The sequence below is a fragment of the Athene noctua genome, chromosome 2 (genome assembly GCF_965140245.1).
Source record: "Athene noctua chromosome 2, bAthNoc1.hap1.1, whole genome shotgun sequence".
NCBI lineage: Eukaryota > Metazoa > Chordata > Aves > Strigiformes > Strigidae > Athene > Athene noctua.
The window spans coordinates 46,437,967-46,451,877 of NC_134038.1; the positions used below are offsets into that span (position 1 = coordinate 46,437,967).

General features: G+C 39.0%; 1 protein-coding gene across 1 annotated transcript in view; it reads right to left on the minus strand.

Annotated features, from left to right (window-relative positions):
• Nucleotides 1-12,788, minus strand: part of UBE2V2 (ubiquitin conjugating enzyme E2 V2) — a 35,634-nt gene extending 22,846 nt beyond the window's left edge. Inside the window, exon 1 of the mRNA XM_074898989.1 lies at nucleotides 12,681-12,788. Within this exon, the coding sequence (XP_074755090.1) occupies nucleotides 12,681-12,696 (16 nt within the window). The 5' untranslated portion in view covers nucleotides 12,697-12,788. The remainder of the gene's footprint in view (nucleotides 1-12,680) is intronic.
• Between the last annotated feature and the right edge of the window lie 1,123 nt (nucleotides 12,789-13,911).

Consider the following 13,911-nt stretch of genomic DNA (forward strand, 5'->3'; position numbering starts at 1 on the left):
CCTAAAGTGTGAGGTTCCCTGTTATATCCAAACTATTTTTTATAATAATTTTCTATTACAATATCCATACCAACATTCAGTTTCTCTTAAAATCATACTTAGCGCTTAGCTTCATCACTCCTTAAAGTTACCAGGAGCCTTTTACCACCAGAGTTATACCAGCACACTCCATACTGCCAGCACACTCCCCAGCACAGCTATAAAACCAAATCTCAATATGTACCGAAAACCAAGTTGTATCAGTAAATTATATATTAACACAGCTAGAATACTGCCAGGGATGGTATTCTTCCTGATTGAGATAGCTATGTCAGGAAAAGTCTGTAACATAAACAATTTCGAATTGAGTTCTCTTTTGCCCACTGACTTCCAGCTAACGGAAACTGAAAAAATATGGATAGCTTGGTAATAAAAATTCTCAAACCCCATTTAACAGCTTCAGGCTGGCAGAAAAATAAGGGGTTTTTTAATGACAGGGAAGAAGGGAGGGTTGTCAGCCTTGCAAATTCTAAGCCATCACACAATTTCTCCTGGGGCAGAGAGGGGAAGAAATAAAAAATTCCAAAGAGAAACACGCAGAAAATAACAGGTTCCTTTCAGCCTGAACAATTCAGAAGTCATCTTGCTCTGGACAAAATAAAGCAAGAAACTGAAATACTGTACTAAGAACAACTCACCACACACCCGCAAAAAGAACATAAAGCAAGCAATGCCTTAAACAGGCTCTGAAATGGGCAATACACAACAGAGAGGGAAGAGGGCTAGGGCATGAGAAATGGTAACATTATATTCTGCCTGAAAAATTATTCCCAGAGAATTAAATTTTTGGAAGATACTCTTGGCTGGAAAACTATTTTTTAAAAAATTATCTATATTTTTGTTTGCCAACCCTATTCACATCACATACTCTTTTGCCTAGTAAAATATTCTGCAAATATACACCAAAAAAAGGTTGACTGTCAAGAACCTACTATCAAAAAGTATTACCAGGCTCATTGTAATTACACTGTAATTATCTGAGGTTGATCACAGTAACATGGCTCCAAAACCCGCAATTACTTCTAGTAACTTGCCTATTAACAGAGCTGGACATGGCAGATTTGTCTACAAAACAACTCCATTGCTACCATTAGTAGTGGAATGCAGCAATTAAATAGTGAACTTTGTTGTTTTAAATCAAGAATGTAATTACACACATAGTAAAAGCACTGCTTCCAATAACCAAGAAAAAAAACATGATTCTTGTTCAATGCAAATAAACATTTTCAGTAAAAAGCAACAGATTTTTTTCCAGTAGCTACAAAGCATCCAATTGCTGCTGCAGAACTCAATCTGTGAATCTTCCCAACAATGTGCTACCAAATGCAGAGTAAGCCTGCACTGAGAAAATTGTACTTTCATTAAATGAGTTTGATACATCTTGATATTTCTGTTAGTAGTTGAAACTTCTGCTTTCTTTGAAATACAGGTACATCCCAATTCTCTGAACTGCTTACCAATCAAGTCTCGATGTACTTCAATAAAATTAAAATGCATAATTTTGTATATCCGTAGTATTTATAAAGCTACGTTTACTATATGTTGTTTTTCTCTACTTTTTCTTCAGCAAGTATGTCCCAAAGGAATGAAATTTAGGCAATAGAACATGCTGCATTAACAATTTTGAGTTTAAATTGGGAAAATAATTCGTTACCTTAAATGGTGACATGATGGTATTTAGCAGCAATATGTGGCCCATACACATCGGTCAGGATGGTGAGTAAGGCACTAAGCAGTTCTAGCGTGTATGGATGAAACATCCATGTAATGCAAGTATATCTTCTACAGGAAAATTCCAATTATCACTGATTTTGTCACATAAACCCAAATAGATGTGTTTTTATCAGTGATAAGAGAATACAGAAGGACTTTATTAAAGCCAGCCAGTACAGAGAGATGACATAAAAAGGCAAGACATAACAGAGACCCGAAAGCACTGTACTTCCAAAATTAACCATGGGCTACCCCTCAAAACCCAACAGTGATCTTGAATGCCATCTTCTCCATTTTGCTAGTGTCTAAAGTACACTTTGTGTCAGATCAGTGTCTTGTCATTACCATCTGCAACCGGCAAAGCTGCAGTTTAGATCCGCAGACTCATGAAGACTAACTAACTGAGCTTACTTGTGGAAAATTTCTAGGAATAGAAGTTCAAAAAGAAAAACAAGTCTGACATAATCAGGTAAAAATCCATTTCCATGTTAAAATGAAACAAACCAAGATGACTAACTTCAGGAATTAATAAGAAAAGAGGTGAGTAGTAGGTAAGTTTTCACAGCTCAAACAAATAGATATACATCAATGAACATGCACAGAGCAAATGGCCATTTATTCAATGTCTTCTTCAGTGTTTATCACAATTTAGAGCCAGTTTTGCCATGATACAAGAAAAAAAGAACTTGTCTGTACTCAGAGCTGGTAAGTTGCACCAGGGAAAGTTCAGACTAGATATTAGGAAGCATTTCTTTACAGAAGGGGTTGTTAGGTGTTGGAATGGGCTGCCCAGGGAGGTGGTGGAGTCCCCATCCCTGGAGGTGTTCAAGAGTCGGGTCGATTTAGAGCTTAAGGATATGCTGTAGGTGGGAACTGTGCTAGGCGAACGGTTGGACTAGATGATCTCCAGGGTCCTTTCCAACCTAGATGATTCTGTGAACTGAATGGGCTATTCCACCTCTTTGCAAGACTAAAATTTATATATAGCCAAATATATCATGTTTTATATAAATATGTATATGTAGGAGCAGTGTTAACAGGTTAACTTATTTTGCCTTTTACAATGTTTAAAAAAAAAATAAAAGTGAAAGCAAACAGGTTGGAAGACTTCAAGGAGGAGCTGCAATTCTAGGAGCTGCATTGAAGTTAAAGCATGCATTTCACCAGCTTTGGGTTTTCATTTTTTTCTTATGAAGGTATGTCACTTGCTGAGAAACACCGCCCAGCAGGATCCAAGAAACTGCAGTATGAAAGCTATAAACGTTCATCTTAAAACCTACCTTTTGGTTAAAACTAACTAAAACAATATTCCTTTTCAGAATTACATTGGTGATAATTTCTATTTATTTAACTTAAGTGAAATCTTACATTTGTTGGTATCTTAACAGACACAGTTGAGAACTAAAGTTAGGCTGCATGAAAAGAACTTCCATAGGAATTTCCTTTATATTAGAGTCTAGCCACTGCCATAAACATTCTATATATAGCTTACACTAAGAAGGCAGCTAATGAGAAACTATGTTAATACAGCAGAAGCCTCAGTCTTTTATTGCAACCCAGCATGCACATTTTGGCTGACAGGAAAAGGTCTGGAGGTTTGTAGGGGGTTTTATATCTGTAGGATAGGGCATAAACACTAGTATTTAAAAAACCAGTAATTTCATTGAAGGCAGAACACATTTACATAAGATTTTCCCCCCTTACTTTCAATTTCATTACGCATATTCAGAACATTAAGACACCATCACTTATCTACTAGCAATAACAACTGAAAATTACTCATTTTAAACATAATTAGATTTGCATGTTGACCTGTTTCTTCAGTAGTAGTTCTAGTTGCACTGTGTTAAAATTTTCATTTCATACTTATGCTGCTCCATCTCGTGCTGCCAAATACAGTACAACAGGTCTTCAGAGGAAAACAGAACTTACTTGCACATTTAGAGGCAGGCAGATTAATAACCTGGAAAGGCTATAAACACAAGTATGGTCCCCTACCTGTCAGCTCCCACTTTCAAGGCCAAGCCCACCTCAGAAGCATTTGGTGCTATCCAATTCTCTCATTTACCTTTTTATATACCTCTTACCAGTTGCATGCACAAAATAGAAAACGTAGAATATAGTGATGGACAGCCTCACAGGGAAGGAGAGGTGGTAATACCAGTTTGCTTTACAAGGCTCCAGCTTACATTTAATTTTTTTAAAAGTGTATTTAAACACCAGAAAATCATAATAAATCTTTCAATATATGAATAATATTAAAGTTTATTAAGTTTATTTCATTTGGTTAGTGGGAAGAAATTAATTTCTATAGATCTGGGATGTCATAAACACAATCTTACAAACACATCTTAAAATGGCTTAAACCACAAATCTTGGTGCTGGAGTAACAGATTTCAGCACATCAAAACTGCAAAAGCAACATCAGTTTATTCGATGTGTTTCAGTTGGTTTCCCAGTAAGAACAAAGAGACCTCAAACTTGACTTCTCCAGCAGAGTGAGCATTCCAAATGTCTAACTTTGTAGGAAAAAGTCTGTGCTATTTTAGGTTTTATTAATTATGGTTTAAAGCATGAGAAATTACTAGCAGAACAAATAGCTCCATTATCAAGGCATATTCACCTAAGTCCTCCTTTCTTTTCTCTTACCCTACCTCTCGAATGAAGTGAGCTAACTGCTCCTAGCAATTTTGTGTTCTATCAATCCTGTTCCATAATTCATCAGATTATTTACTGAAGGCAGCCATGTGGACATGGCTCTTCCTGTGATGGTCAACGTCCTCCAGGAAAATACTGTATCAGTTTAGGTTTTATTCACTTCTAACCACGCTCAGTCAATCTTCTTTCCCCTCCTCCCCTGCTCTCCACTGTCATTCTTCCCCTTACCTTTCTCAGAGGAGCAGCAGAGGGAGATGCGGCTGCTATTAACTACCTGATTCATCAGAGCTGCTCCACTCTCTGACCAGCATCCATGCAGAAGCTATTTCTCACAAATCCCAGCAGATTTTTCCCGTTCTGCACCACCTCTCCTGACCAAGGCTTATGCCTCACTGAAAACCTCCATTCCTCACCCCCTGAAGTTCAACTTCCAAATGCCTTCTTCACTCTCCTGATTTTTCACGTAGCAACAGTACCCTAAACGTCCTAAAGTTGTACGTGGTACAACAGTAAAGAAATGTAAGAGCCGTCGTATGTGAGCAGTGAGCTGAAGCACACGGAGCTCTTTAAGACTGGGTATGTGCATACACAGAATAAAGTCCTGATCCAAGAGAAACTCCTGCTGGACTCAACTTTGTTAGCAAGGATGCAACAACAGTTACAGTTTGTTTCACACCGTATTTGCATTTTCATGCAAATCCCATTATCCTGAGTACAGTTACTGGCATGGAATTACTAATGGTTCTCATGTAAATTGCACTAATGAAGAAGCTTCCTCCACTACAGATATAAACATAAGACTCAAAACGGTGAAGGCATAAGCAAGCTCATAGCAAAAAAAAAAAAAAAAATCTTGCAAAGCATCCACACAAGGTGTAAGCAATTAAAATATCTCATCCAAAAAACCCCAAATAAAATAGTTATCACACCAATAGAAAAATATATTATAAAAAACCTAGATTGCAGTCCCAAAAGAAAACTGGTATAAATTGCTTAAAAATAATTTTACAGATCTGCACCAATATTAATGGCATAAATTTATCAATCTGTTATTATATCCAAGTGCGAGGGGTTTTTTGTTATAAACAAGATCACTGTTAACTCAGGGTTTAGTTACAACAGACACCACATGTCCTGTTGTGCCTAACCATAAGAAAAAACAGACAGGAATTAAACAGTTAAGTCACTAAATAGCTCATCAATAGACATCCAAGCTGTTTTGGTGAAGGGTAGAAAGGCAAGGTTGACTACGGTTTATAAAAGTTAACTCTTTATAGTCAACCACTGAATGAAACACAACTGAGATTATTAAACAGTTCAACTACCTTCCCATATGTTTTAATATATGAAATGATACATTATGAAAAATGACACATTGCGATGCTTAGCAAATTGAGATTTTTATTACTATTTCAATTTTGTACAAAACAATGTAAGGCAGGAAGCCAGTAAAGAAGGTTTAGAAAAGATATCCATCACTTCAAAAACCACCAGCAATATTAATTATGATTTAGTAGTCTAAGGAATCAAGATTTTATCAGAGAAAGATATCTTTCCAATTTCTCTCCTCTGAAGAAAAAAAAAAAACAAAAAACAAAAAACCAACAAAACAACGTTGTTAACCCGACTAATAAAAACATAAAGCTACATAAAGACAAAGAAGGCTAACGATATAATTGCAGATAAGCTCAATTTTTGAAAGTTTCACTTTAAATTTAAGATTGTGCTGACAGAGAGGAAAAATAATTCCAATTACACACTTTTTAAGCTATCTTTTAAAGTATGATGACATTAAAAAAAAAAAAGTCAGATAAAGGGACAGGAGAAGTGAGAGACTAGAGGAACCCAGCAGAGGCCAGCGTCTCTTGTCATGAAATGGCTTTCACAGGGTCTGCTTTAACAGTAAGAATACAATGTGTGACCCAGATAACAAGAGTAGCATCAAGGATTTAGTTTAGCAAAGCTGTAAAGCTGTCTAAAACGGGTTACAAGTCATTGATTAGCAAACAGTTGTTCTAAGGCTTGCATGAAGGTCCTTTCCAACATGACTCAGCACCCTCCCACAGTCCAAAGCATAAAGATCATTTATCTATGTAAAACAAATAGTGTGATCCATTGCTATTCTTTCAGTTATACACATAAGCATACACTTATGGATATAATCAGCAAAAGTACCAATTATCACATATTTAGTAACAAGAACCACCATTTAATTATCTTACTACATTATTTTTGTGACAGTCATATTCCAGTCTGCTATTCTCTATATGGTACTCAAAAATTTGAATTATTTAATATTTACATTATCACATATTCTACTTCAGTGAGAAGAAAGCAAGCTTACAATTTCTTCCTTGAAAAAGTTCTGTGACTAAAACTGGACATTTTATTAAGACTACACTGATATCCTGAGTATAGGACACTATTTTTACAAGTATGGGAAAAATGTTTTTGATTTACTCAAGCAAATTGCAAACACACTTAACTACCCAGTTATGACTATTTAGAAATGCAATGAATGGAGGTGATTTCCAATACACCAATTTTTTTAAAAAGAGGATACAGAGTCTATCTAGGTGTTAAGACATAATTTTTCTGACAATTATTTTTAATCTAGTTGAAGATTCTCTTCCTTCTGAAATAAAGGATTAATTTAGAGCTCTGAAATTCTGAGTGCTGAAGGTTCCATTTGTTCCAAAATGCTAACTAGAAATGATTTAGTCATGTACTTAAAGCACCACACATTTCTGAAAAGACTAAAACAGAAGCTCATGTTATTCAGAACCAGTCTGACAGCTTCACAGTCATAAGTTTTTGCACTGATGTACTGATTTTATTCAAAATATTGTTTGAATTATATCTCATTAGCATCTTCCAAATGACAAATGCAAAGAAAAGCACTCTTTTGGGCAGGATAGCATATAGCAAAACCCTTCTGAGTGCAGCTTAAATCGAGACTATTTTGAACACTTTCTCCATAGCACCTTCTTGTCTTTCCACAATCTGTGCGGAGGCTCCCACAGGCTAGTTCAGACAGGATGGCAACAAAACCTAAGCGACATGAGTAGCTGAAGCTGATCTAGTACTTTACATAAAATTTTGATCAGGATGAAGCACAAGCTATAGGCTAGGAAAAACATGTAAGAGTAGGGAGAGAGAGGAGGAAGGGTCTGTCGACAAAATAAGGCTGAACAGTTCCACAGCATGCGAAACTGAAACACTGCCTTTGGAAAAATCTTCCATAAGGCAAAACACAAACACTAACAAATATGTATCCAATTTAACTCCACCAACTACTCATAACACTTGTAAATCTAATTCTCACACATGAGAAGCCTTCTCATCTGTGCTTAGATTTACAGTATGCAGCATCTGCCTCCAACTGCTGAAAGACATACCTTCCTGAAACTGTGTGTTCTATCTTCAACCAGGCTAAAATTTTCCAGGATTGTACAGAATAGTTTAGATAATGGGCTTTAAAGCTATGCCTGATAACATCCTTGGATTTCAAACAAACTCTTAAACAAATATAAGATTACAAGGTAGGCCACTTTTTTATCCCAGAAGAAAGGTGTTCAGTCTGTAAGCATACTCTTACACAGCTATTGTGGCAGAAAGACGTAAGTTGGGGCTTGTATTCAAAGACAGAGTTGTACAACACCAGCAACCAAGAAGGAAAATGGTATGGACAAAGCTCTGAGAAGAAACAGAGTAACTTGCCTATATATGCCACGAAGTTGGAAAGAACTGATGGTCTATATATAGTTTAAAAGTCACTTGTAAACTAGATTGTTCTCAACCCAGCTGAAGCACATATAAATTATTTGCGGCTTGCCAAGATGTTTTTAAGCAGGCAGAACAATCACAGTTGCAATTCTTGTGCATAGGACAGGATAGAAAAATGCCCCACACAGAGTGCCTGCTGCCTCACAGAATACAGTATTTTACTTCTTTTGTTTTGCCTGATTACTTGCAGCTTCAAGAATTCTGTGCTTACAGAAATAACATTATAAATGCACAGGACAAACTTAAGAGGACCATAGAATTCTAAACAGCTTTTAAACTGACTTCTTGGGCAGGTTCTGGGTAAGTGAACCATGTGATGGAAGCATAATAGAAAAAAGTGGAGAGAGTAATACATTCTTGAAGGTAAAACATACTAGATAAAAACAGACAACTATTTCCTCCACAAGGAAAAAAAGAGGGAGGAAATGGGCATCCAACAGGTCAGAGGACAAGAGAAGCCTACCTGTGCAGTTTAATTCACAAGTTCTCTAGATTCAAAGCTTAAATTATACCATCTCCTATATGGAAAAAATAGTCTTTAAAACATTACTTCTACATCCCACTTATTCATGTAAGTTCCTTTATGACTCCTCTGAATGGCTCTTAATATCTAGGAGTCTCCACACAGGGTATGGTGATCCATCAATCTCTATCCCCCTAAGCACAGGACAGACAGACATCAACTCGACTTGGAATGGAGAAGAGTTGCAAAGGATTTAAGGGAAAGTATTACAAAACCCCATCTCACATTATGGAATCTTTTTCAATGGAGGATTTTAGCAACAAAAACCCCAATCAACTGGGAAAGATACAGTCAGACCTTGCTTCACAGCTCAGGGGGTTAGACTGAATGCACTCAAGACCACTTTCAGCCCTTCATTTTTAATATCAGATTCCTTACAGCTGCAATCATGCACATTTAGAACTGCTTTCACCACTACTAACTGTTTCCAAATAGAAATAAAATTCAAAGTTAAGAGAACAAAGCACTGACATTGAGCATTGTGCCACTTCTATTCAAAGGATCAGTCATATATAAATTCAAAGGGAAATATATTTTTGCATGGGCAACGTAAGTCACACAAAGAAGATTCATCCTTAAAGATCAGAACATCTGGAAATGAGAAGTAGGGATTTTACTAAAAAAAAACAAACATGAAAACTTGTTTGGGATCTAGCTGTGCTCCTTCAAAGACATAAAGCACCCTTTCAAAAAAGGTTGCTTGCAACTACATACTAGAAGTAAATCCGGAATCTCACGTATAATTGCTGACTGTAGATCAGTCGATTTTTTTCCCCCTGAGTGCACAGTTTCAGCAAATACAGGGGAGTTTTCATTAACCCAGCCCTATTCACCCTCCCCCAAGCTACTGAAGCCCTCCGTTGAGGAGGAAGGAGACAAAAGCTTTAGCAGCCCATAGTTAGAGCACAGTATTAGACACCGCTGCCTTAATTCTCATCTTTTCACACACAAATTCTAATGACATGATCATTGCTTTTAGGAAACATTCACATTTTGGATAAATGTACCTATATCCTATATACATAAAGTAATTTTAAGTTAAACCCAAATTATGGAAATGCAAACATTAACTCATGAATTAACTCCTTTTAATGATGTTCTTGATCTGTTTCTTTTTCTCTAGTTACACAAGCGATTTTAAATAGCATGCTGTGGTAAATTATTTCTTTTAACCTGAAACTATTTTTAAATTACATCTTCTGCTCTGTATTTTCAAAGACATTAATAGAACGAATCTCCAGCTGATCAGTATGAAATTGGCTGATTATATCAACAGCTGTTCTCTTCTTTAAAAAACTGACTTGTTTTTCCCCAGACCTCCAGCAGTACCCACATAACCTAGGTCCAGATTCAAGCAGAAGGAGTTGCAATATTGTAAGATCAATTAAACTGCAGCTTACAAATATCCATTTCTATGATATGCAATATCTACATGTAAAATTAGTCAATATAGGTGATTTTAAATAGCAGATACTTATTTGACAACAATATAACGCTGACATAAACAGTTTCTTTAGCACACATCAAAGAGCAACTAACTAAATTATCTGTTGTTAAAGGCATGTCATTTTTTACCTAACTGTTTAAAGAACTAGTGAGCCCAGGAAAGGAATTTCTGGGATAAAACTAAGACAGTTGACCTTAGTACAAATTTTGCTGTTGACTTCCTTGGGGCTAGAATTTCATTCCTGGACTTCATGAAACCAAAACATTCTTTTTTTTCTGAAACAAATAAGGATTAAGTTGAACTTTATAGGAAGAGCAGATTAAATTCACAGAGCTAGGTAGAGTTAAATCTTATGTCTATAGCAAATCATTCCCTTCCCTCCTCCACAGATGAGGATAACACAACTTCCTGGCAAGGGCAGTTCTTCTGTGTGAAGTCTTAAAAATCTAAATTTCTCTGTACTATGTAGAAACAACAAAACAAACACCCCTTCCCACCAACCCCCAAAATCTAGGCATATACCAATAAAAAGCCAACAGTATTTTCTTCACAGAAGTAAGTATTTTCCTTTAGAAGCCCTGACTAATTTTCCCAGCAGTTCTGTTGATGATTCGGTCTGCTTGCTTCATTTTACTAAAACAATTTCATTTCTTGAACAGTGCATACATGCAGTACTAGCACTCTGCATTGTTTGGAGAAGATATATGTATAAATAGTTTTCTACACCTCCCACTTTTCTTGAACTTTTTGTGTGGATATATTTCCAAGATGAAAACAATCACACTGAGTAAGCGTACAGTTTCTAAAAATATCACATGTAAGACTGTGAAGAGCATTTATAGCAATAAAACTAAGAAAGTTTAGTCAAAAAGTACTTCTTCTTATAGAATTGAATGTTCTGTAGGAAGAAAATAGCTTTTTTTACTACACAGATTTTTAGTAACCGATATTCTACACTAGCCAGACTGAATGGACTGTGATGGCAAATGCCAATACTCAATACACGTGACCTAAATCAACTTTACTTCCTGTGCATTACAGGAAATGCCAGGCCAAGACCCAGACATAAGCTGAAGTCCTTGGGAGTTGCTGCATAATAAAACTAATCATAAAATCCTGTTAAACTTAGACACCAGGAAGTAAGTCAATAAATTTTAACAAAATAAAACGGAGTAATCCTCAGCTGAGTAAACTTGTTTCCCTAATATATCCATTCCAGCTCAGTTTATCATAGGTAATAATTTGTCTTTTTGGACTGCTCTTTCAGAGTTGCAAGAGCTGCTCTATGCCCCAATTTGTTGTAACCTCACCAAATTCCACTCTGTAAATCCCACATCCCCGAAGTCACATTACTAAGTGGAGAGGACTCTCCTACCCCAAAAACCTGCCCAAGCTCTCCTCACAGAACCAACAGCAAGGTACCAGGATCAGTTTCAATACACAGAAGTTTCTTCTGATTCATCATACTCTCAATCCCTCAATGATGCAGTTGATCTGAAGCAGAAATAAACTAGTTGCCAACATTCACTCTAGACTGACCATCCATTCCTCTGTCCTGAGCCCTGCCAATCCCACTTATAAAGTGTCAAGGGCAAGAGAAGTGGAAATGAGGCCCTTAAGACTTCAGTTTTTCATACTGGGGAACAGTCTTTTTACATTTCAAGCCTCTCATGAAATGAAACTGAGACAGCATAATTGTGCTGCTTCAACTTCTGCATTTAGCACTTGAAGCAATATTCTTGTCCCTTTCTTTGCCACCACCTTTCACAATACTCTGCCACACAAAGGCTCAACACATGCTATACTGGTTACTGATACAGGATTCCTCGGATGACTTGCAGCTCTTTGCCCTTCCATTTACGTATAAGAGAGACTCTTTGGTTCCAATGGCTGTCTAGTGAGAGAGCAAGATGCTTTGCTCTTCTTCCTCACTACGCTGCAGTCACCACCAAACTGGAGTACCCTTGCCCCAAAACACAACCCAGGCCTATCCCCATTTCCCCTCCATGAAGAGGAGAAAGAATCAACCCTTTATTTTAAATACTACTACACTTCTATACTCACCTGATGGTACACTGGTACAAATCTTTAGTACAAATATTTTACCAGGCTAGCGACATCTCCTCCCTTCCCTGTATGCACACGCATCTATCCATTCCTATTCCTCAGCAGATAAAGTCTTCTCCAGCATCCCACTGCGCTCATTTCAGAAACCAGAGCCCTTTCTCCCCTCCTTCGCCCCTTAGGCCAGGCTCTCACAGGGGTGTCGCTGCCCTGCAGACAGAGAGGATCGTGCCTGGAGCACAACCCGGCCCGACGCCCCTGTCGCTCCCCTTATCCCCCTGTCAGAAGGTAACTCCTCCCCACTCCGGCCGCTCCCGGCAGAGGCAGCTCGCCCCCCACCCCGAGGAAGGAGACCCCTCCGGCCCTTACGGGGCCGCCTCCCGAGCCCGACCCCAACGCCCCGCTTCCCCGCGCCAGCCCCAGGCCCAGCGAGACCCCCCCCTCACAGACCTGTGGATCCAGCCATCTTGTCCAAACCCCCCCCCACCGGTCCGGGCCTGCACGCGACGCGCGTCACTTCCGCCTGACGCAGCGCGTCACATCCCACGGGGCAACCGCAGCTCCGGAGCGCGGAAAAGGCGCGGGGAGCGCGCGAGCGGCGGGGGCGGGGCCAAGTGGGAAGGGGCGGGGCCCGAGCGGGGCTTGAAGCGCCGCCTGGGCTGGCCCCGGCAGACACCGAAGAGCTCTGCCGGAGGCCGCTGCTGCCGGTAGGGCCTTGCGCCTCCTGCCCAGGAACCGCCGCTGCAGGCCAGCACCGCCTCAGGGACGTGTTGGCAGGTGGGAAATGGCGGTGTCCGGGGCAGGAAGCTGGCGGGCCGGGGTGGCGGCGGGCCCGGTGTCTGACCGCCGCTCCCGAGCGCGCCCTGGCAGCGTTCGCACGGGTGCGAGGGAAACGCTGGCCGAAGCCACCTGAAGACGTACGGGGGATGAACGCGCCTGGAACGGGAGAAGGGCTGAGCCCTGTGTGCCGGGTGTTGTAGGGCAGGGTCGGGGCCGCTGCTACAGGTTCGGTGAGATGATTTCGGCGAGGACTGGCGGTCCTCCCGCAGCCTGAGCACCAGGAGCAGCAGTTTCTCAGGAAAATGACTGTCCTGCACATGCTTCACGAACAAGTGACAACACCCATACACTGTTCTTACCATCCTATCCTATTTTATAAATACACTTAATTCTTCGCTTTACAGTTGATAAAGAGAAGGTCTTGAACTCATTTACAGATTATTCTGGTAGAGATCAGAAAGCAAAGATGTAAATCGTTTTTCCCCCAGCTAACCTGAAACCTCTTCACTGACAATGAGTCGCTACCATCCTCACACATACAACAGCCTGCTTCCCTTCTTTTTATTTAGTTCATTATAGATCGAACACTGTAGTTGCTATCTGTGCATACATAGAAATTATAGATCTACCATTGTTTTAATTCTTCCACTGATTTCTATTTCCTTTTATAAATTTACCAGTTTTGACCAGATTTCTGTAACAATAAGCAGGAGTTTCAACAACCAACATAAGCTTTTTAAGTATGGTGAAACTATTTCTTAAGCTGCGTTTTAATGATTGGTGGAGCTTTCTGTTGTCGCAGTAAACTGATTGTAGGGATTCTCTTCTGTAGCCTATTTCAATATTTATTTTAGTGGAAACAGGATACTGAAAAAAGGAAGTCACAATGTTTAAAGATTTT